Raw genomic sequence first — 24,494 nt, forward strand, 5'->3', positions numbered from 1 at the left:
TATCCAATATTAAAGGGGGAGAGGAGAATGAGCTATAAACTACCGTATCCTTGCGTTACCTAAGCACATTTTTATGCTGATTTTATCATCTGAGTAGTGGGGAGTGGGGAATAAAAGTTGAAAAGAGATGCCTCAAATTTTGTAGAAACATTTTGACAGTTTCATACAGTCACAATATTAAGGACTAGTAGCATATTTAGTATTTGATTAAATGTTAGAACATTGCGAATATTACACTCTATTGTGTTCACAGGAATTATTCCCTGATGCTGTAGATTGCCTTATATAAAAGTCTTCATAGTGCACATTTCAAATAAGTAAAATCTTGTAAAATCTTGAAAAAGCATTTTGTTCACTCCAACTATTTCAGAAAAGTTCTTTTTCAGTGTTCCGTAAGCATTACAAATACATGAATTTGGTGGGCAAATTCATCCTGGGTGTGCTTTTTCTGGTATCTCCCTGCATCCACCCACAGCTCAAGGAATCTTTTTGCAGGCCTTCACATCTCTACCATTATGATATAATGTGGGAAAGTACTTTAAAAATCACCCTTCCAATTTTTGAGGGGTGATGGGGGACTCATGAGATGTTAAGGTCTTGCATTGCCTTCAGGTATAGTTGGGAGTGGCAGTTCTGCATGTTTTGCCAGTAAACATCCACAAAATTGATAAATTTGTACAGACAGTGCACCCTAGTTTTACACTGTCAGCTGGGAATTGGAGTTCAACATCTGTGTATAGTTTTCTGCTGCCCGTCATGTGAAATCCTCCATTTGAAGAGCATCTGTGTTTCCTGGACTAGTTCACAAAGCTGAATGTAATGGTGGAGCTGGTTCTATATTTTTGCAGAGAGAAGTGTGTCATTAGCACTAAGTCTTCCCTTCTACGGTGTTAAAAAACAAAAGCAAAGTAGCTTGCAGCAGCTTGGCAACTGACGTGAACTTTTTATTTTTGTGGTGAGGCTTTGGAAGCAGAGCAATTCTCCTTGCTTCCCATGTCTTCCTGTAATGGGCTCGTCCGGTAATGGGCTCTCCCCATGCTTTATGGCTGTTTCTCTCAGAGTAGGGAGCTGTTGGGTCTCTATTGTAAATTCATGAGCTAAGTTACTAGGATTTGTTTGCTGAGAGAGTTTCCAGATGAGGTTTTGGTTGTGCAATCACCTCGCCTCATTTGTAGAAGTTGACCAGAGCAATGGTCCGGACATTGTCGTCATCCATGCATACCCCTCCTATGTTTTCCCACCACTATTTTTCTTACCCCAGAGGGTGTTTTTAGTTGAAGGCCTCCTATCTACTCCTACATTAAAAGATTTTGTACTGTAAGAAAATAGCAGAAGCAGTGAGAAAAAACAGGATTAGGAACAGAAGCTGTTGTTGTCTGGACATCCCATCAAATTTTGTGAATGAGGCAGAGCAATGAAGTGCTAAAAACCTTGGCAAAAAACACCCAGGAAGTCTGTTAAGGAGGGAAAGGTGAATTAGCTGCACATTGTCTTTTGAGCCATTGGCCTAGAAACACACTAAGAGCCTAACCTCCAACTGTGGGGTAACTGAGCAACATGCGTTTTACTGTTTGGATGTGGCCTTATGAAGTCAGGCAGATAGCGCGTTCTTGGGCCTTTCTAATTTATTGAAAAAAATGCTTAGGTAGCAAGATCCTGGTTCACTTTTCACAAACGGGTCCCTGGAGTACAATGTTATCAAGTCTGTTTCAGCAGCAGCGGTAGGCTGGTGGTGACTCATGGATTTGGATGACCAGCTGTGAGTTTAAATGGCTTTTCCTTTTAAAATGATGTAATCAGCTCAGGTTCACAGCTTTTCAAGTTGCGCTATGCACAGTAGCTTAGGAAACTGGGATGACTTTTTGAGGCATTATTTTCTATCGAGTGCCATAGGAGGCTATCAGAGCAATTCAGGAGGGAATATATAATACTACCAGTTCATGGGGGAATATTGTCTGCTGCTGCTACCACAGGGAAGCAAAAGGTCTCCCCCCAGCACACACACACCCCATTTACTACTGTTTTGAGTTGGAAAAATCCTCTCCTGTTAAACAGGACAGGAGAAACAGCATGTATAGCAAAAGTTGGATGTTTGGCTATTGTGTGCCTCCCAAGGCATTGTTTATTGCACATCTTCTCCTACTGGCTCAGGACAGTTAGCATCTTTTCATTACCTGACTCTCTGGGCACCATTCATGTGTGAGTAGAGAGAAGACTGTGGAATGGCTTCCATAGGATGTGGCCTGCACATGCTTTTCAAGCAGAGCTCTTTTACCCTTTGTATAGGGCAATCCAGCTGCTCAATCCTCCTTTGCTTTCATCTCCTGCTACCACCCTCGTGTGTAAGCAGGGTGTGTTTAAAGCAGGATCAGGCCCACATGCAGGTCCTAAGGACAAGCAGATGGCTGGATCATTCTATGCAAAGAACTGTTTGAGATAAAATATTAGCTGTAATAAAGTGATTGATCATGGCTGTGGCTCACCCAGCACATTAACCATGAGGACCAGGGGCATGGCTCTGTCTTCTGCCCTCTGTACATGCACAGATGTTGAAAAAGCTGTGGGAGCGTTTTGGTATTAAGATATTTGGCCAGTGCTCCTTCTGTACCCTGCCTGGGAATTCAAAACACAGACATGGAAAGTGAATTTGTCAGACTGTTCATTGCATCAGGTCTTCCTATTTTATTTCTATAACAAAGAAATGGGAATAAAACTCATGCATTCATTCTCGAATGTCATGGTGCTGTGCTATTCATTAAATCTGAGATTTCTGGTCTCCTTGAAACAGTTTACATCCAACACTGAAAGATGACAATTCGTTATCATAATTTGTATACATTAGATTTTCTCAACACAATGGCAATTTGGGATTTATCCTTGCTTGTAATGTACATTTCAGCTAACACAGCACCTAATTTATTTTTGTTATTGTGTTTCTGTTTCATGACACTGCAAAGTAAAGAGTTCAGCCTGAGAACATGGCACAGCTATTTCGATGGATCAGATATTGTTGGCACCACCTGATTTCTGCAGAGGGCAAGCGCTGTAGCAAAACCAGGATTAGACTCACCTCTCCAGGACATGAAAGTTTGCAGGAGGCAGCCAAGAAAATTGATAATCAGAGGACTGTCATACCATGTGTGGAGCATTTTAAGGAAGAATATGAGAAAGTCTCTAAGCTGTATATGAACAACAAAATACGGACTACAAAGTACAGGTTATGGAACTTTATACCAAAGAACTTATTTGAACAATTTCACAGGTAAAGCATGCTTCCATGAAAATAGGTAGGATTAGTTCCAGCTTCCACACTAATAGCTGTGCCAGTCTGTTGCAGCAGCAACAGCAAAGAGTCCAAATGACAAAAATATTTTGGCATTAGATGCATGGAGTGTCATTCTTAGTTGGCAGGTGCGTGGATGTAGAATAGCAAGGTTAAATGGCAATGAAATGTGACAGTTTAGTCTTATCAATTCAATTAAGCTTAAAAGTATGCAAAAGAAGCACAGGGAACATTCACAGCAGCAGTCATTGGTAATAGCACAATCACAGTTTACCTTTGCTCGCAGGCCACCTCCTCCGCCTCTGTCTCCACCTCCTCCTCGCACTGGCGCCACTCTTTCTCCTGGGGACCACAGCAGGACAGGGAAGCCCCTCAAACATCCTCAGGCAATGGTGGCATTTGGAGCTGATGGCTTCAGAGGTGTTGAGCTGTGTGATGCCTGCCTCCTGACTGCTGGAAAGACTGAGAAGTCTTGTTTCCACGTGCCAGCAGAATCCTGACTTTTGTAGCTCCACAGAAGGTACAAAGGGTGGCACATCCATCCTGGCGTTGGAATCATCATCAGACTTCCCAAAACAGCAAGAGATCTGCATTTGTGCTTTCACAAGCAAACTGCCATGAGAGCCACTCCCACATTTGGGACATCCATCCCACTGAGTTTGCTGAATGGGTATTGTGATACTAAGTGGGATGTGCATCTGCAACCAGGCCTACTAGTGTGACTCGTTGCCAGCAACTGCAGTTGGACTGGAGTCTACCTATTGCAATATTTTGCTGAACACGTTAGCCAACCTACTTGCTAACCCTAGTAGGTTAGCAAGAGATCCTTTTTGATTGTGTAAAGCTGCAATTTTAGAGCAACCAGACACTGAATGTTTCTACTGTAGTAACTGCTTTGTGCACTATTCATATGCCTGGTTCCATTTGGGAACCATCACTGTCTCGATAGATTAGGGCAGGCTTTCCAAAACTACAACCACTTCTGTTTCCTTGCCCAATATAAGAAATAGTTTGCAAGGAGATACATTTACATGGTCATTTAGGGAGATTTAGACATGGCAAACATCCAAATTGTTTTCTCTTTGAGTGCATGGTTAAATAGCAGTTCTAGTTACATGAACTGTTGCATCCAAAAGTGTCAATCTATTCAGTATTTTATTAATATATTAATAATATATTTCCTGTATTAATACAGGAAATGTCTTTCTGGAGCAAGTTCACTCAAGGTGGCATACAAAATAGTGTATGAGAATACAATAATATAATATTATATAATATAACAACGTTTTGAAAAACAAAGAATACAGCCCTCAAACCCATATATGAAATAATAATAATAATTAGTCAATCTAAAAACAAGTTCCAATCCTAAATTGTTTCTCAGATGGACCCAAACGTGCAGACCATTTTAGTGAAATAGAGTACAAATATTTTGCCAGCCCTTTCGATCACAGGACTGGCATTCCAGTACAGAATACAGTACATTATTTTTGTAAGCGATCCTGCAGCTTGTGCAAAGAACAGGGTAGAAATGTTTAAATTAAATTAAATTAAATTTATGGCAAGTTGTCTCCTGACTCCTGCTTGGCTACTTCACATCATTTGTGGTAAGTTTATTGTAATTTGTGAACCTTAAGACAGGCCACTTTCATAAACATGCTTAGCCACGCCAACTTTTAGGAGCAACCAACTGAAATGGTCAGGCAGCATGTGCTAGCTCAGCCAGGTTTTCCCCAGAACCCTGGCTTATTGTTACATCCAGAAAAGACCAGCTTTAGCATGACATTCTGGTTTGCATCCAATAATTGTTGTTGTGCTCAACACATATGTGCTGGTGAGCAAGCCTTAGGCTCAGATTATAGCTTTAAATATAACGTAATCAAACACTCTTTGGGCGTAATCCTATTATAATCATCACAAGCCAAGATGCAGCATCCTACCAGCAGAGGCCTCCCTGCACGCCCTACATTCTTTGCTTTTTCGCCCACCTAGCCATGGCTTTTTGGCCTGTCTAGTCTCCCCCCACCCCACCCCACCCCACCCCACTTTATCCCATCCAAGGTTGCTTTTCCCACCTCAGCTCTTTCCGTGCTGGCTGTGATTCAGGTCAGAGCATTGTCTCTATGGCCCCTCAGACACTCCAGCAGCCTTAGGATTCACCATCCGAAATGTGCACATTATAAGAAGTTCTTGGTGTATGCCATGCTTTGTTTCATCCCAATACATTCTCTGATCTTAAGTCAGTGTTATGATTTTTTCCTGGAAGTCCTGCAGGGTCACAACATGCACACATGTTTTGCAAGACAAAGAGCACTTTCCTAACCTTCAGCTGAAGGAAATGTAGATTTCAAGTTAATGGCTATTCTTCATTGTGTCATGTCCAGCCACAGAAATTGTTTTTATTTGCAGCTGCTGCCACCCAGACACTCTGTATGCTCTTGTTGTGTTTCAGAGCCGCCAATTTATATTTCTTATTTATCGTTCTGCTAAACTGGGTTCCCGTGGTGGAGGCCTTTAGAAAAGAAATCACAATGATCCCTCTCACAGTGGTGCTTACAATTATTGCTGTGAAAGATGGCCTGGAGGATTGCACAAAGTACAAATTAGATAAAAAGATAAATAACTTTGTTACCCAAGTCTACTGTAGGTAAGTATTTCAGAAATGATCTTACTTCTGCTACTGACAAACAATTATCTCTGTTTCCTTTCTCTCACAACTCTGTATGTGAAGCCCAGTATTCTGTCTCTGTCATGGTCAGATGTTGGTGTACTTTTTCTTACCTTTGTTTGAATGCATGTGGTCGCATCACAGTGCCAGAATTTCCTGCAACTGGCTGTTTAAACCTGTTTCAGCCTTCCAGCCCAATTCTGGAACCGATGGCCATCTATGGAGGCCCTGTGCTGGGAGACGTGTTTGTTTGTTTGTTTGTTTAGAAAATTTCTAGGCCGCCCCATTCACCGAAGCCTCGGGGCAGCTTACAAATAAATAAATTAAAATACATAAATAACAATATAAAATACACATAACTGTATAAAATAAGTTGCCCTGGCCAAAAGGCGATGAGAGTCTGTCGATTTTCCCAGACTGCTCAGTGGCACCCTCCAGATGTTTGACTAGAACTCCCAGAATCATTGGCCATCCTGGCTGCGTCTTGCAGGGGTTGCAGTCCAAAACAGACTACAGTTTTTGCCTGGGGCAACTTTAATGCAAGTCTGGGTCTCAGCTGAGGTGACCGCCTGAGGAGCACCTCCTGAGGGCTGCCCCCAGCCAAGAAAGCCAGTGCCCCCCAAACCAGAAAGTGTTCAGCCTGTCCATCTTTCATGGAGTAGACGACATCAGGGATGTGACTAAGCAGCCTGATATCAACGAACCCTCAAAGAACCAAGTAAGTCAGGGCTGGCACTTGTGGGGCTAGCACATACTTTTGCCTTTAAGTGCAGGTGCATTTTTCTCATACACAAATAGGGAAGGGAGCTCTTTCAGGCTGGAACCTCGGCTGGAGGTGGGGGGAGGGTTTAACCTTTTGCCCCCCCCTACTGTTTTGGCGCAGACTGAGGGCTGTGAGCTGATGCTTGTTGGGATGGGGCAGAGCTCCCATTGAAGTAAATGAGAGGATTTCCTCCTGCTACCTCCAGGCAGATAGCCTGTCCTGACTGGTACCATAGCAGTATGCCAAGGATTAAAGCCCCTATCCTGGAGCGGCTGAGGTGAGAACCTCATTTAAGGGCAAAACGTAACCTCATGTGTACAATAGCCCTCAGCTGTTACGATTACATTGCAATTTTAGTATGTTGCAGAGATTAATAGAGAGGTTTTTTGTTTCAGTACTACTTTAGTGCCTTAAAATAACTGTTTGTTAAGGGTGGCTTTGCTTCACCTGCCAACTCACCAGAGGAATTTTTGGGAAAGGTTTTGTACTTGAGAACTGAGAAAGTTTTTGTACTTTAAATACAATGAGAATGTTGGTGTCTCCCTCTTACCATGGCAGTGGCTTGCCATAGATTGAGGAATATTTATTTATTTATTTATTTATTAAAACATTTCTGTGCCGCCCCATTCGCCAAAGCCTCGGGGCGGCTCACAACATAAATTAAAATACAAGAAATAAATATCAGAGCAACTAGAAATGCTTGAAACCTCCTTCTCTGAAGGGTTGTGCAAGAAACAGGTCATGGATCTGGAGCTGAAGCCTTTTTCCTTCTGTTTCTGTTTTGTCTTGATAATATAGCATTTACAGTGCAATCTTATACATTTCAGTTCAATAGTATGTCCTGTTGCATTCGATCAAGCTTACCCCTTGCAGAAGAAGTTATCCTTTGACACCTGGTTTATTCTGTTGGTTTTCAGGAAGTCATCAGTGTATCTGAAAACCTGAGTAATCTGGAATAGGTACTACTATTCTTTTCCAGATGAATTAGCAGTTTTCCATTTTTCAAAGGTTTTGCTATTTTGTCTGATGATAGTAATATGAATTGGTAATAAGAATTTGATGAAAGCTGTTTTTGCCCTTCCCTCCAATGAGGGACTCCTCTAGGGTAGAAGAAAGTAGTAATGTAGATAATTCCCATAGCTGCTTAAGCTGACAGCCTGCAGCTTTCATCCAGCTGCTTCAGGGCACAATCCTATGCATGCTTAGAGAGCAAAAAGTCCTACAGCCCCCAGAGCTCCCCTGCAAGGCATGCTGCAGATCAGCTGTACTGAAGCAATTTGCATTTGGCTCTTAATTATGCTGCAGCCCATTTACTCAACCAGGCCAAGCTTGTGTCAGCAGTGGCACTGCCAGGGAACACTTTGAGCAGATCTAGACCCCTTCGACCCTGGACTGCAAAGTTCAGAAGGACCAGCAAAGAGATGCTTGTCCAGTTCTACCCATCTTGTGCTGCCTGTGTACATTACCAGCTGTACTTGTGTCTTTAGAGGGGAATTAATATGCACTGTGTTGACCTTGCACAAACTGAATTTAAAATCTTTTCAGACTGAGGTCTTGATAAGGCTGTGAGCTCGTTATACATTTTAGGAAATGTTCGGTGCTTAAAGGTGGTAATTAACATTCAGTGGTATTGTTTTGGGATGTAAGAGTCTCCTGACACTTTAGTTTAATGCTGCTTTAGTGCTGTTTTGTACCTATACTGCTGTATTGATTTTTGCACATTGATTTTTATGTTCTCTTAAAAAACTAGTGATAACCATCTAGAAAAGGAAGTAGGCAACTGACTGGTACTTAATACTTTTTGACTGTGTGGTTCTTTCAGTTGTTCATTGCTCTTGGTTCCCTTGAACCTTTTAGAAAATAGATTGCCATAAAAGAAAGGCATTTCTCTTTTTTCTCTCTCTCCCCTTCTTCAGCTCTTTCAAGTTTCTATTTGTTGAATGTTTGCTGACAAAGATTGTGGGACCTAAGGGAGTACTAAGAAGCAAAAGAAAAGAGGAAATGTGGAGAGATGGTCCTGTACATTTGGGCACAGCACAGATATACCATGAACCTTACACTTCCAGTTAATTCGTACTTTCTTGTTAACATACATGTCCTTTGTATAATACCTGCAAATGCCAAAGTCCTGTTGTTGGACATATTGCATGTGATTTCTAAATAAGTGTGCAAGGTTGTAAAAAAAAAAAAAAGCAAATGTGTGCTCAGTATTTTCTTTTAAAATTCTCAGTGAAAATTAATTAGAATGGAGTTATTTGTATCAGAGAATTTTCTGATGCACTAGAGAGATCTAATTTAATATGATTTTAATTATATTTTGTAAACTACAAAGTGAAGCTGTACCCATGGTAATTTTTATCCCAATATATCACAAATATTTGACTTGAAATATAAGGGAAAACTGAAATTACATTTAATATATTTTAAATGTTATATAGAATTTTTGATTGGGATAGTTGTAAAAGGTAAATTAAAAATGAAAGATAATAGCATCTGCTTCCCTTTCATTAGATGGATTAAGGGGGAATAAAACAGCAAAGGAGTTTCTGAAAACTGTTACCATACTAATTTTAGTCGCTCAAAGAACTGTGTGTGATATGCTGATAGCCACTCAATTATTTTCATCCAAATTCAGCTCTTTTCCACTGAGGTTGTTGGGGCACAGTTTCTCTTTTCCTGTTTATTAACTTTATTTCAACTAACAAAAGGTAAACCTTCAAGGGGAAACCAAAGGCATGGGGTATCTTTGTATGCAAAAAAGGAGTGTTGTGGGATTTCCACCCACTTCAGGACAAATCTTCATTATCTCTCAACCCCCAGCTAGTCCACAAAGGAATCTTCACAGCCAGCTATCTGTCAAAATTATAGGTCCCTTTTAAAAGAGGTTCTATACCTTTTAGATTTATTTCTTTTCTTTTTAGCCATATGTCCCATTCAAAAAACCTCCCTTTTGAAGAGTCCCTAGCAGCTTGTTAGTGATATGTGATATGTGAACAAACCCATCCTCTGCTTGGTCAGAACCGCACTTAAACAGAGTAATTTTGTGTGTAAGGTACAGATAATCCCACATTCTTTCTGATTTAATTTAAAGCTTTAAAATATGAGAAAATTCAGACTTTTCATAGCACAGTATATTTTGTCCGCCTCCTTTTGTACACCTGGCTGAATTATTATTTTTTAATTTTGGTGTTGGTGTTTGCTAGTTTTTAAATATTGAAGTTTCATTATAATATTATTGTGTTTTTATGTTTGTTTTGTTCATCTACTTGGGTTTGGTCCAGAATGATGGCTTATAAATGTTCAAATAAAAGTGATTACTAGTTTATACTCTTCACCAGCACTATTTCAGAATTTCCTTTCGTTAATGCAAACTCAAGTTAACTGACTCTATTACAAATTCTTTTTTTATTTCATTTTGTTTTACTTTGATAAAGAGGTTGGTGATTTTTAAAGAGTATAATGGTGTAATTACCTACAAATACAGAGTTTTCTTTTATTCCTAATTTTCTAAAGCAGAGGTGACCTTTTCCTATTTTTCAGCAAAGAAAAGAAATACATAGAGAAGTTCTGGAAAGATGTCAATGTTGGTGACTTAATCCGACTGTCTTGTAATGATGAAATTCCCGCTGATATGGTGCTGATATATTCAAGTGATGGAGATGGAATCTGTCACATTGAAACATCAAGCCTTGATGGTGAGACCAATCTAAAACAGAGGCAGGTGGTAAAAGGATACGCAGAGCAGGTATACATTTCACTTGTTTGGAGAGCTGGAAAAGTTTATGGATATCATTGATGTTCTGCTGATGTTAAGAAACTTCCTATAGACCTCAGTTCTTCATGAAATCAATGGTGCCCTTTGTGCCTGACTTAGGTCTTCTGGTTTTGTTCATTTTGTCTCAGAGAGAGCCCCTTGATTTTGCAGGGATGGCTTTTCCTTTTTGGTGGTCTCCTACTTTTCAAGGGTTCCACCACAAAGAACTATTAACAAGCTGCTACCAGTCTGGATGAGCCTTGGGGCAGGCTGATTGGCTGCTTGGAGAACTTCAGCACCATTCATATGAGGCTTTCATTAAGAAATCACCTTTTAAAGCCATGCAGCTAACCACAGCGACAGCACAGGATTCCCAGCAAATCTGATGGGAAATGAGGCACATGGGGAAAGGTACTCAGCAGGCTGTGGGGAGGGTGATTCTGCTGGGAAATGAGGCACCCTCTCCCTATGGATCTTGCTTCCCAACGGTTTTGCTGGTTCTATAGAGAAACAATACACAAAGATCACATGATGTGCTCCTCTGCAGCACTACACACTTCCCAGCTGATGAAATGGTGATTCAGTGGATGAAGGGCAGGAATGCAATTCTGCCATGAAACAAGATGAGGGTGCATTTCCCAGCAGAATTACTAGAAATATTGTCTTGTGACTGCTCCCAATTGAAGCTACGTTCACTTCTGATTGCACCTGTGGTGAGGGCAGTGTGCAGCTCCCAGAGAAGCCCAGGTGTTCCAGTGTAGCCCCCCAACCCTCTTTAGTTGTCCAGCTGTGCTTTTATTGGAGTCTGCATCCAGTAATCATCTCTCCTTTAGTGGGGGCTGATTCATGTGTCCAGTGGCATTTCTGATGTCCATAGCTAGGCTAACAAACCAGAACATAGTGGCTGGATCCAACCTCCTAATGACCCTTGAACTTGAATTATAAAGCTAGTTGGCCAGCTCTCTCTGGACAAACTGTTATGCAGGAGGGATTGTGCCAGTAAAGAAAGAGATAAGGTGAGCTTATTCAGACATTGTGGCAATTCACAAAAAAATTCTAGGGGGTACTATTGGGACGTGACACCCCCATATGTAGAAATAGAGTAGGAAGACCCAGACATTGTATTTGGTACTAACTCTTTTGCCTGCTGGAGTTTCATTCCAGGGACCCTCCTGTCCTTGCTAAAATATTAGGAATTACCACATTTTACCATATTCACTGCAACACATTTTACTACATTCATTTACAATGCATTATTATGCCACATACTGTACATTCACATGTTATCTTTACACAGATCTAGTCAAAGCAATCACTAAAAGAATTACTGATAGGAGTGGAGTTCCCCCCCCCCAAGTTATTTGTCTGTTGAATTTCTATCTCCTTTGTCAAAACATAATTAAACTGTGATTAACTGTATAGCATATGAAGCTTCCTGAATTCAGTGAGGCCAGTATTTTCTATGTAAACAGTTGTAGACTGGGTTTGTGCACTTAGGGAAGGAAAATAAACCAATGTTGCTTATTTTCCCACCCCCACACATAGCAGTTGCATGCTGTTGAATTATCATAATTATGTTTGCCATGTGCAGTTTGTTGTGCTGTATGGATCTAGTGAAGGTTGGATTTGTATGAGGTTTACAAGCCACCTAGAATCCATGGCTTATTCCAGGGCTGCAGGGTGGTTTGTAAACTACCCTTCCCCAAAGTGTGCAAATCTGCTAATTATCTCTCTAAAAGTTCAGAACTACTGAAAACACTGTTGTTTTTAAGAATTCACTTGGTTAAGCTGCTTTTTTAACTTTTACAACGTCCTCACTCCCACCCCCTGAGGTGCCAGATAAGACTTAAAATAGGTTTTCATTTATAGGCCAGTAGGTTTTTCATGTATTAAATAATCTCTGAAAATTTGGATTAAGTATGGGCAAGCTTGGACTTGCCAGGACCAATTTCATCTGTCTAAGGGTTGATTTCCTGCTGCACTCATTGTGGCAGCCGCAAACCATTTACCACTACAGTTGGGCAGCAAACCTTTATGCTGGCCTAAAAAAGGCAAATTTAGCTTTAAATCAAGGCACTCGCTTCTCATCTTGCCACTGCTACAGCAAATTAGGGGGCAGCAGGAGCCATACTCAAGTCTGCTTGCAGTCCATGGCTCCATGGTTCCCACCGCTCATCATAATTTAACAATATCTGGTCTTTGCATCAGGTTCTAACATGAATGGCATGAACAGGTGTGAAAAGACAGCTACCAATAAGAGACTTCGTTACTTCTTGAAGTTGCCACATTTCATATCAAAGCTTCATTTTTGCTGTTTGTCTTCCCTCCATGTTTGTACAGAACACTGAGGTTGATCCAGAAATGTTCTTATACAAAATACAGTGTGAGTCCCCTAACAATGATCTCAGCTCCTTCCGGGGCTTCATGTAAGTAACCTGAGATAAGCTCTTATGCAGTGCATTGTGTCCATGTTGGTAAAAGCTTAAAGATTTTAAAGTAAGGATCAGCAACTGGTAAACCTCAGGCAAACCTCGCCACCTTACATCTGCTGCCTGGCCCTCCACAGCCAGCTATGGTGGGGCCCATGAGAAGCCTTTAGTGTCAGAGAGAGTCCTTGTTCGCATTTGGAAAGAGTTGGCTAAATTGACTAAGTTGTTTGGCTTAACAGGATTCCTTTACTAAGGCTGTATGACACTGCATCATGGACAGATGTCACATGTCAATGGATTTAGTACAGATTTGATAACTATAACAAAACAAAAATCTATTTAAGCTTCCTCACAAACTTTTCTATTCATTATGACAAGCAATACACTCATACTCCACACATGGCCAGATTTTTAAATAGTCGCTATGATGCAATATTTTGAACATCAACCCATAAGTCTTTTGATGTGTGCTACATGTTTGTGAGATGGTGGATGGTGTGAGTGCATTGCTCTTGAGGTCTATTCTAGAGAGACAACAGTTACAACTGGATTTGTCTTTGCAGGGAGAGTTCAGATAATGAGCGAGTGGGGCTGAGTAAGGAAAACCTGCTGATGCGAGGATGCATTGTCAGAAATACTGAAGCCGTTATTGGCATTGTGGTATATGCAGGTCAGTATTGTGGGCAGATGGTGCTGGGTTGCACAGCCTGAGAAGCAGACAGTGAAGGAAACAAAACATTACTGCCAAGCACAGCCTTAAAGGTGGAAATGGATAGCCTAAAACTGTAACAGTGAAGAGATATGTTGCTTTGGGAGGGGTCCCCCATTCATAATTCAATACTTAGTTTATTTAAAACATGTCAATACTGCTCCACAGTTCGAAATTTCCAAGTGGATTTGTAAAAACATTATAGAAACCATGTTAACCATAAAGACAGTGCTGAATTGATCACAAGATTTTTTTAAATCGGTCATGGAAAGCCTGAGAAAATTGAAAGCTCTGTACCCTGCACATAAAAGACATTAGCACAGGTTGTAGGTGAGCTCCCTTGAAGAGAGGTTCACAAGTAGGGTGCCACAATTGAAAAGGCCTCCTTTCCCACCAGCAGCTTCTGGGACCTGGGCCTGCTTCTCCAGTAGGAATAGGCAACTGGAAGCCATGGGCCACATCTGGCCCCTGAGTATTCCCATGTGGCCCAATGGAGTAGTCTAAGGACCGCATCCTTAACCCAATGGGCACTTCAGCCACTTTTCTGTCAATGTGATACTGGCCATTTTCGTGCACTTGCCTTTATTCTTTCTGGCAGGCCACATAGTGACATTGCCCAACTATCATAATTTGTCCAAACTGTGGAATTGGATTGTTAGGATTTTCTCCAGCCCTTTAAAGTTCAGAAGTCTATTTTTATCCAGGAAGCATCAAGTATCCCAGGAACAAATTTCACAAAATTACAATATCAGGTAGAAGCATTATCAAAATGTTTTACTATTCTTAGTCTGTGAGGCATGTTCTAAGACTTTCAGTGACATTCAGAGATGCGATGTGCTTTGTGTGCCAAAAGGTCATGAAACCAAAGCGATGTTAAACAACTATGGGTCTCGTTACAAGAGAAGCAAACTCGAGAAGATGATAAACCATGATATCATCTGGTGTGTTCTGCTTCTACTAGTGATGTGCTGTATAGGGGCAGTGGGTAAGTTAACATTCCATCAACAAATGAGGATCTTCTCTCTTTCTAGGTTTGATTAGACCATGTCTTAAGGATTTTGAGATAGAATTTCATTTGTGGAAGGTTTTGGTCCATCATAACTGCACATCTGCACCACTGCAGATGACCAGGGGGCTGCCTTGGAGCCACCAGCCAGCAAGAGACAGGTGACCTAAGGAGCCTGTACAGTTTCCCTTTAGCTGCTGGCTCTGCTGTGGCAATCTTTTGTTCAGGTACAGACTGAACTGCATTACTGCTTTCCTCCCAGCAGCAACCCCTGAACTGGGCCTTGCAACATGCCTGATGGTAGGAAACTGGGTCACTACACCTCTCCTCAAGCTTCAGGAGCTTGGCTTTGTCCTAGTAATTTTCTGACAAATATGTTTGCATCCTCCTGAACATCCTTAAAGTTCCTGTGTGGTCACTCCTTTGCCCCAAGGAATAACCCAGTGCTGATTCATTGGTCTTCAGAATGCAACACAGGGCTTTCCCCATTCAGCCATGGAGCTCACTGGGTGACTTTGGGGCAGTCTCAGACTCTCAGCCCAACCTACCTGACAAGGTTATTGTGATAAGGATAAGACTGAGAGGCGGCAGAGGAGAATTATGTAAGCCACCTTGAGTTTCTTGGAAGGAAAAATGGCAGAATATGAATACATACTTGGATGGATGGATTCTTTGGGACAGTGGCTGCATATTTTACAATTTAGATATTATTAATGAACTCAATCAAGGCCTTCAGTAACTACATGCAGAATTATCTCTCTTCTCTCCATTGTGGTTCTGCTTAAGTAGCTGTCAGCCACTCTTTGTCTGAAGCTCTTATTACACCATCCTATGCGTGCTCAGAGGAAGGCTTGCGCAAATTCGTCTGTATAAGGATTGCTGTCTAAATCACCTGTTTGAGTTCTGTTTTCAGAGAGCCCACTTACAAAACACCATGCTTAGCTGCTTGCTTAACATGGTAAACTGAGCACTGGTTTCATTTGCCCCATTGCTCGGTGACAGAGTACCTGTTTCATTCCAGGATCAGGCCCCCATTGAAAGGATAGCAGATGATGCAAAAGACCCCTGCTTGAGACCTGGAGAGTGTTTTCCAGATGATGTCAGCAGCAATAGGTTACATCAGTGCGGGAAGCTTGTGGGCCTCCAAATGTTGTTGGATCTCACCTCCCATCATCCCTCACCTTTTCCTGACCAGATATAAAATAGCTTCCTGGATTCCTAATTCCAGTTAGTACTTTAAACCACAAGGTATTAATGAGGCAGATTGCTATATGAGCATACTATACTGCGGCCACTTTGGTGTGGTAGAGAAGGTGCTGGATGGGGGACCTGGGAGATCCAGCTTCTAGTCCCCACCTGGCCATGAAGCTCACTGGGTAACTTCAGGCCAGTCTGTCATTCTCAGCCTAACGTAATTTGTTGATGTGAGGATAGAATGAAGCTATGTAAGCCACCTTGGTTTCCTCATAGGGGGAGAAAAGGTGGGGTATATGTGTAATAGAACAGCAGCAGCAACAGGTAATACAAAACCAGGGGCACGAGGCTTCTCTACACAAGGCAGTCACTGTGCACTTGTGATCCTTCACTAGGGGAAGTTGGTGGGTCAGTTACACAGGTCCTCCAGGACCTCTCCCATGTTTTGTAGCCATTTTTGCAGGGTGAGGGCAATGAGGCATTACATTTTAATGACCCATGTAATTCAGCAATTGCACTAGACTTCAGGGCCACATTGGGGTTGTATAATACCATATAGGCAAATTCCTGGGGAAAAGATATATAAACAATCCCTTCTTTTTCTCACCAAAACCCAGGTTAAGCCCATGAAGCCCCAGGTTAAATGCCTCATATAGAAAAGCCTCTAGTCTTAATTTGTTGAATATATGACAAGTCAATGGTGAAGTACAATCCTAAGCATGTTTAATTAGAAGTAAGTCCTGCTAAATTCTCTGGAATGTATTTCAAAGGAAGTGCCTGTAGGATTACAGCAATAGTTTAGGTTACTGCTTGGTGTCTAGATGGTCAAAAAAGCTCATCAAGCCGGGGTAGTTCAGAAGTGTTTTGATTCTTTGCTTACTAGGCTGGTATCATTGCATTAAATGACAATGCCACATGTATTCCCTTTTGCTAAATGTTTCTGCATTTTCTTTTTAAAGGTCACGGACTTTGGTTAAATGCTGGTTCAGATCCACCTCTCTATAGTAGCGGAAAACCACTTTCTCCAAAGCTGGGAGGCTTTTTAATGTTTTGGACAATGATTATTTTGTTACAGGTAATTTCACAGCTTCTCAGTCTATGCCACTTACTCTGTAAACTGTAAACCTGGAATAACCTAAATTTGTTGGAAAAGTTCTAGACCTTTTCTGGTGCAATTGAGAGTAGGATCTGGCCTTGTGAGCAAATCTGTACTAAAACCAGGGTGTTTCTGTTTCTGTTTTGTTTTGTTTTTTGCTTTGACAGGTATTGATCCCAATTTCGCTGTATGTGTCTATTGAATTTGTCAAACTGGGCCAGATCTATTTTATCCAGAATGACATAGATTTATACGATGAAGTCGCTGATACCAGGATTCATTGTGGATCTTTGAATATTGCTGAAAACCTCGGGCAGATAGAATTCATTTTCTCTGATAAGACCGGGACCCTCACGGAAAACAAAATGGTTTTTCGGAGATGCAGCATTGCAGGACAGGAATATGGCCATGAAGAGAATGGTAAGAGTAAGGCAAGGTGATGCACTGGAGAGGAATATTTAACTAGCAACCTAGTCCTGGAAAGAAGCAAGAAGGTGGCACTGAAGGGAGCAGCTGCTGTCGTACTACCCATTGCTTGCTGCTTTGGTAGCCAGAATTAACAACGCTCGTTTATAAGAATTTAAGAAGTAGAGAAGCACTACTCTTTAAATAGGCTCTTTTTACTGCCTTAATGTTAGATTATTATAATTTATCTAATGTAAGCTGCGCTGGGAACAATGTGCAAACATGCTTTCAGTAAGTAAATGAACTGCTTCTAAAGCTGATCCTTTTTAGCTTAGGCAACTGAGCAATAAGTTAGAGAAATTAAGGACATTTTGGTCCACACACATTTTGGGCCCTTTTTCTCTTTGCCCTTGTGTACAAACTACCTTCTGCCCTTTAGTCATGTGAAGTGACAGTCAAATGGCATAGTATATTGAATATGTAGTGTGAAGCTAACTCTGTTGCTGCTTTACTCACACGGAAGCCTATGGGTCCTGGATCATAAGACTGCCATGCATGTATAGGGATCAGGACCACCACCCACTGAGGTGGCTTCTTTTCTTGAATCCTCTTCCTATAGGCAGAAGGCCTGAAGAAATGAAAGTCCTCCTGCTGGGCATACTCAAACCTCTTTCAATCCAGTCCTTCACATTTAAGTAGTTTTTATCAGTCTCCTGAGGTGGCATCTTCATAGGCCCTTTCATTTTCTGCCTCCATCTCCCATAATCTGTACAAACAGATCCACTAGGAAGAGGCAGAACAAGTGGAACTGCTAACACCAACTTCATAGAAGACGGAGTGGGCTCATTTACCTGGCGTGTACTTTAGTTTTTGCAGGCCATGTGGTGATTGAGTGAGCTTTCGTGTTCTATCTAAGGAAATGCATAGCCAATTGAATAGGATGAAATAACAGAAATGACATTGGAATTGAATATATAGCACTTGCATCCATTCAGGAAAGGTTAGATATTTTTTCCTATCAAGGGCTATACAAGATCAAAAATGATCATTCAGATCTTTCTAGTATGTGCTTTATAGTTCAGTTTAGCTTCCCCAGTGATCACTGAAAAATGTTGCCCTTTCAAACAATAAGACCTAATTCTACATCAAATCATGAACTGAATGCACGGTAACGAAGGATGACTCTCTTTCTCCCTCCCTCTCTCCCTCCCCACCCCTTCACACACACACACACACACAGAGTAGCCATACAATTCCCAGCTACTGTATCTGGAACATCTTAGTTATGAGGCTAGTCATGCCCTCTGGTGGCTGTATTCAGAAATCATGAAAACAAAATAGGACCTATAACCCTTTTCAGCATCCAATACATTATAACAGAGATAGGCAAGCTGATTTCTTTATTTTTCCCCTCCTTCTTCCAGTGGGTGGCTGGGGAGGTGGTAGAGAGTTGCCAGGAACATTAAACTTCTGACCTCTCCTGCCCTCCCTCATGGGCTTTTGCTACCTAAGTACATACAAACTTATTCCAGCCCTCAGTATTTTTGCCTATTAATTTGCTTACTCCTTTGCTGCTGGCTTATCAAGCCAACTATTCTTTATGACTGGAAAAAAATGATTGGAATTTTAAAATGTGGCCCTTGGTTAAACACCCCACTGAATTTCTTGTAAGTTTTTGGAGAAGATTGCACAGCAAATGGGTTTTTTCTGCCTTGTAAAACTATCATCTTTCCTCTCCCTAGCTAAGAGGCTAGAAGCATATCAAGAATGTGATGACGATGAAGATGAGACGCCATTATATTCTTCTCACAGCTCTTTGAAGCCTCTCTCCAAAGCAGGGTTTTTCAGCCGCAAATCAAGTGCATTTCTGGGAAACAAGTCTTTGAGCATGTTTCGTAGCACCACTACTATGGGTGCCCCAGCCATGAGACAACTGGCTTTCAGTAGCCCGCTTGTAAGTGTTCTTTGGATCTAAGTCAGCCTCACATGTAAGGCTCCTAAAGCTATTAACTTGTCTGCCCATACAGATCTTTCTTATTTATGCTCTAAAAGAGAGAACATGAAACACCTAATTTTTGAAACACTTACCTGTCTAGCTGTATGGTGGGAAGGGAGCACTCTTTCAGTCTGGGGGCTAAATAAGATTTCATAAATGTTCCCAGGGGCCTCATCCCACTGGTGGGTGGCCCAAAGGCACAAGCAGGGCAAAAAGGGCCTGCGTATTTTAGCTTGTTGGTAGAAGGGTGTGTTAAACGTTTTAGAATGGAGAATGGCTACGCAAAAGCCAGGAAGCCACTCAGTGTCCAGTAGTGAGGAAGAACGGAGTAAGGCTGGGGGAAAGGGAACGTTCCTTTTTGTGGAACCACACAGGGCTGGACTGGCTCTCCAGAAGCCCTAGGTTTGGCTCCAAGCTTGACGTTCGCCACGACGCCCAACTCCCATGGCAGGCCACAGGTGACCAGGGGAGTGGCTATTTGTAAGACGGGGCTAAGTCATCCATCTACAGCAAAGAACACTGCTGTCAGTGGGTGTGACTCCAGCTGTTCATCCTTGACTCTGTTTATGCTCTGAGAACTGGAATCTTTCAGTGCTTGGCCCGATCAGTGTGACTTTTTAAAAAGATCTCTTACAATATGCCACAAAAGTGGAAGAGAGCTTCAGCTGTGCAGTGCAATAGAAATGAAAGGAATAATTATTATTTTTATAAAGCCTAGAATCTGACTGTTCTCATTTTGGCTTGACCAACAGGAGACAGATGTGGTACCAGACATGCGACTTGTAATGAAATTTAACCGAATCTCATTCAAATACTATACACAGTTTGACTTGGTAGAGCCAATGCCAGAGTTAGTGTACATCAATGAATTCTTCACTGCATTAGCTATTTGCAACACGGTTGTTGTTTCAGTACCTGATCAACCACGTCTAAAGGCAAGTACCCAAGATGTTCCACAGCGTACATCAATCTGCTGCAGAACAAGAACTCTGTTGGTGCCTCTTGTTTGCACTGAGAGAATCGAAGCGGTCAATGATAGATGAGTTTCTCTGCCATTGTCTTGTCAGCTTTGCTTGGGGAATGAAACCACAATTTTGCTGGAACTTCATGGTCCAATGTGTGTATGCCAATACACAGCTAGTAAAACTTGACATGGAAACTTTCCATTTCTGTTAAAGAGCGATATTTACATGAGGTAGAGTTAGACATTTAAATAGGGGAGAAATTTAAATCAGAATGCAGTTTAAATTGGAATAGAGTGGGTTTTTAAAACTAATAGTCTGAGTATGAAGAACTAGCTGCTGAAACATTGAATCCTGGCCAGCCCCTCGTTTACAAAGATCTGTGTGCTATGGGGATTAGAAAGTGGATGATACAAGTCTCACAGTTTGACTGAACAAAAGTAAGATTGCATTATTGGACCACCTCTTTGAGAGTGTGGACTGTGAGAGAATGGGCATCAAAATGGCAGACATGGCTTATTTATTTATTTATTAGATTTATATCCCACCTTTTTTCCTTTCAAGGAGCAAAAGGCAGTCCACATAATTCTCCTCCACCTCCTCTCATAATAACCCTATGAGGTGGGTTGGACTGAGATTCTGTGACTGGCCCAAGGTCACCTAGTGAGCTCCATGGACAAGGGGGCAATAGAACCTAGAACTCCTGAGCCATGTCCCATACTCTTAACCACTGCGCCACATAGGTTCTCTGTAAGCAAATGTAAAGTAATGCAAGTTGCGGCAACCCAGTGCAGCTGCTGTGAAAACCACAAGCTCCATGTTAGGCATAGTTTGCAAAGCAAGTGAACATAAAACTGCCAATATCATAGTATCCTTATACAAATCTATGGGGAGACCACACTTAGAATATTGTATACAGTTCTGGTTGCTGCACCTAAAAAAGGATATTGCAGAGTACACAAAAAATGACTAAAATGATCAGGGGGTTGGAGCAATTCCCCTGTGAGAAAAGGTTGCAACAACTGAGATAGTTCAGCTAAGAAAAAAGGCCCAGAAGAGGAGACATGATAAAGGTGCAAAGAATTATGCATGGTGTGGAGAAAGTGAAGAGGGACTTTCACTTTCTAATAATACTAGAACCCAGAGTCATCCCATGAAGCTAATTGGGAGAAGATTCAGGACAGAGCAAAAGAAGTACTTCGTCACACAATGCACTTAAACTATGAAATTCATTTCCAATTCACAGTGCTGGTATTTTCTTTTAAGGCCTTTATAGGATCCAAATGACCTGCAAGAGTGTCTCACTATATTAAATTGCCCTGATTTTAAGATTTTCATTTGAAGCCCCTCATTGAGTTCCCTTTTCCAGGAAAACTTACATCCATATATGCCCAGCCGCCCCCTGAGATCGGTGGGAGAGGCCCTTCTCCGGGAGCCCTCCGTGAAAGAAATTAGGAGGGTGGTTACTCGGAGGAGGGCTTTCTCTGTGGTGGCGCCTAAGTTATGGAACGCGCTCCCCAGAGAGGTCCGCCTGGCGCCATCGTTATTTGTTTTTCGGCGCCAGGCGAAGACCTTTTTATTCAAGCAGCATTTTAAATGTTAATATTATTGAATTTTATCTGGCCAGGGCAGCTTATTTTATTCTAAATGTATATATTTTAATTTTTATTTCTGTGAATCTAATTTATTGTTGTAAGCCGCCCCGAGGCTTCGGCGAATGGGGCGGCATAAAAATGTTTTAATAAATAAATAAATAAATAAACCACTATGCAGTGACAAGCAAGAGAACCATTTTGTAGTGGCATCCCAGCTTTGGAATACCTTCCCCTTAGAAATACATCTGATACTGGCATAACAATCTTTTCAGAGTCAGGTCAAAATTTTGTATTTTTCCATGTATTTTAAATGGGTTATTTTAGAAATCTGCTTTACTGTTTTAGCTACCTCTTAACTATCTATTTATGACAATGGTGGGTTTATTTTATTATAATGTATTTGGTGTGATTAATTTTATTTGTATCTTCTATACACCACCCTGCCAACCATAGGATGAAGAGTCTATAGAATGGTATACAAATGTTTCTAAGAAATACTGTGAAAAATCTTTTCATCACAAAACAGTTGCAGTTTGGTTTTGCTGTAGGCCCAAGATGATTTTTAAAAGATTTCTGATTCAGGGACTATAATAATAATACTTATATAATTATTTGTGTTAAAATAACAATTATTATGGCATTGATTCATTGATTATTACATTAGATTTGCCATTGTACATTGTGTCTGTCTGTCTATTTATTTGGGGAGCCAAACTTAGGTCAAGTTTTAGATGACTGTTTATTTTGCTTTTGAAAAGTTTTGGCTAGAACTTTCCCAGAAAGGAAATTTATAGAGCAGTTATCAAAACTTGCCTAATCCTCAGTTTTCCTCTCTGCAGTGGTGGCAAAAAAATCAACAGCCGACAAACCGCTACAGAGCAGTAATGAGATTCGATTTAGCTTGTTATTCAGCTACATTGGATCCATTTATCACTCTTCAATGGTAAATGGGGGGGGGGGGAGTTAGGGTCTGCCACAAATGTTGGCAGTGTGACAGGGGTCAGTGGAGGGTGTTGATCACTTCTGTGTTAGGTTATAAGATTCTGAAGGTTGTTAGTTGTCTCAGTTTTACTTTGTTAATGATTGAGGAAATGGATCTTGCAGCTAGGGTAGTTTTAATTTCCTTTCTCCCCTTAAAGACAAAGGATAACTAGAGGGCATTTGTTTTCCTACTTGTACCTTACCTTGAGCAGTCTTGCCCATGATCCAGTGTCTTCTCAGCCCCTTCTGGCATATTTTGGATTATGCCATTTTGCTGCAGGATGAGTAGTGACAACTCATTATTCTTTTACAGAGGCGGTGGTCTTCAGTAGTCAGAATGCCTGTGTTACCCACCGTTGATTTTAGACACATGTTACAGAAGTTGTCATCCCGAAAAATTAGTCCCATATCCATTCAAACTGCAACCTCAAATGAAGTACATTCCGAGCACTTCAAGAAGCAACCCAGGTTGTCTGTTTTTCATGTCAAGTTTCCGTCCATTGTGTCTTATGACAACATCATCTCTCCTGAGGGCTCACCAATCTCAGTGGTATCTGGGCAGGAAACAATACCGCCTGCAAGTTCCTTCAATGATAGCAATGAGGAAGAGGCTTGTGACCCAGTGGCACCACTGGAGCAGTCTTATGAAGCAGAGAGTCCTGATGAAGCCGCGCTAGTCTATGCTGCCAAGGCTTACCAATGTACTTTGAAAGCCAGGAACCCAGAGCAGGTGACAGTGGAAATGGGTCCTTTGGGAACTTTAACATTCCAGCTGTTACACATCTTGCCCTTTGATTCCTCTCGAAAACGAATGTCTGTGATAGTTAAGCACCCAATTTTAAAGCAGATTGTGATATACACAAAAGGAGCAGATTCTGTCATCATGGATTTACTGAAGTCTGAATCAACAGGTATGGATGAAACTTTTTTTTTTAATTTTCTAAAGTGACACGGCAAAAATATTTTGTCTGACCCAGATTTTTTAAAATTGGTCATTGTCTGCTTAATAGCATAGGAGAAGCAGCCATCTTCTACATAAATTGTCACCATCCTTTAAAACTAATGGGAAACTTCTGGCCTGCAGGCCTAAGCTGGTCCATGAATGTTGCCACACTGTCTTCACTGCCCTTTTCTGTTCCCAGGCCCTGCCTCATGGCCTAGAGCAGTGATGGCAGACCTTTTACAGACCGAGTGCCCAAACTGCAACCCAAAACCACTTATTATTGCAAAGTACCAACACTGCAATAAAACCTGAATACTGAGAATTTTAGTTTAGAAAAAACAACTCACAGCCAGTCCAAGCAAATCTCTTTCTTTCTCTCACTCTCTCTCCATCCATCTATCCATCCATCCCTGGCAGCGCAACTGACCAGCCATGCAAAAGCTCAGATGAGTCGCGAATAATGAGTCGCAGCTTGTGATGTCATTGCCTGGCACCGCTACTCCTTTCTGAACATGTGCATGGCCCCTCTGTGTGCTGTTATCCGATGCTTGGCTGCTGGGGCGATGCTGGGGCAACTTGGCTTGCGTGCCGACAGAGAGGGCTCTGCATGCCCGCTGCAGCACACGTGCCATAGGTTCGCCAGCACAGGTTTAGGGAAGTGGCAGAGAGATTAAATGCATTGCTCTCCCAGGTCTCTTATGAAGCATGCC

The 24,494-nt window shown here is 41.6% G+C and overlaps 1 protein-coding gene across 1 annotated transcript in view; it reads left to right on the plus strand.

Annotated features, from left to right (window-relative positions):
- Nucleotides 1–2,465: 2,465 nt before the first annotated feature.
- Nucleotides 2,466–24,494, plus strand: part of ATP10D (ATPase phospholipid transporting 10D (putative)) — a 57,734-nt gene continuing 35,705 nt past the window's right edge. The window contains exons 1-11 of the mRNA XM_044418272.1: nucleotides 2,466–3,262; nucleotides 5,736–5,930; nucleotides 10,255–10,459; nucleotides 12,809–12,894; nucleotides 13,461–13,567; nucleotides 14,460–14,591; nucleotides 16,766–16,881; nucleotides 17,070–17,322; nucleotides 19,050–19,261; nucleotides 20,056–20,331; nucleotides 23,155–23,752. Of these exons, the coding sequence (XP_044274207.1) occupies nucleotides 2,979–3,262; nucleotides 5,736–5,930; nucleotides 10,255–10,459; nucleotides 12,809–12,894; nucleotides 13,461–13,567; nucleotides 14,460–14,591; nucleotides 16,766–16,881; nucleotides 17,070–17,322; nucleotides 19,050–19,261; nucleotides 20,056–20,331; nucleotides 23,155–23,752 (2,464 nt within the window). The 5' untranslated portion in view covers nucleotides 2,466–2,978. The remainder of the gene's footprint in view (nucleotides 3,263–5,735; nucleotides 5,931–10,254; nucleotides 10,460–12,808; nucleotides 12,895–13,460; nucleotides 13,568–14,459; nucleotides 14,592–16,765; nucleotides 16,882–17,069; nucleotides 17,323–19,049; nucleotides 19,262–20,055; nucleotides 20,332–23,154; nucleotides 23,753–24,494) is intronic.

This window comes from Varanus komodoensis, unplaced genomic scaffold, assembly GCF_004798865.1.
Source record: "Varanus komodoensis strain SLA01 unplaced genomic scaffold, ASM479886v1 scaffold9, whole genome shotgun sequence".
Lineage (NCBI taxonomy): Eukaryota > Metazoa > Chordata > Lepidosauria > Squamata > Varanidae > Varanus > Varanus komodoensis.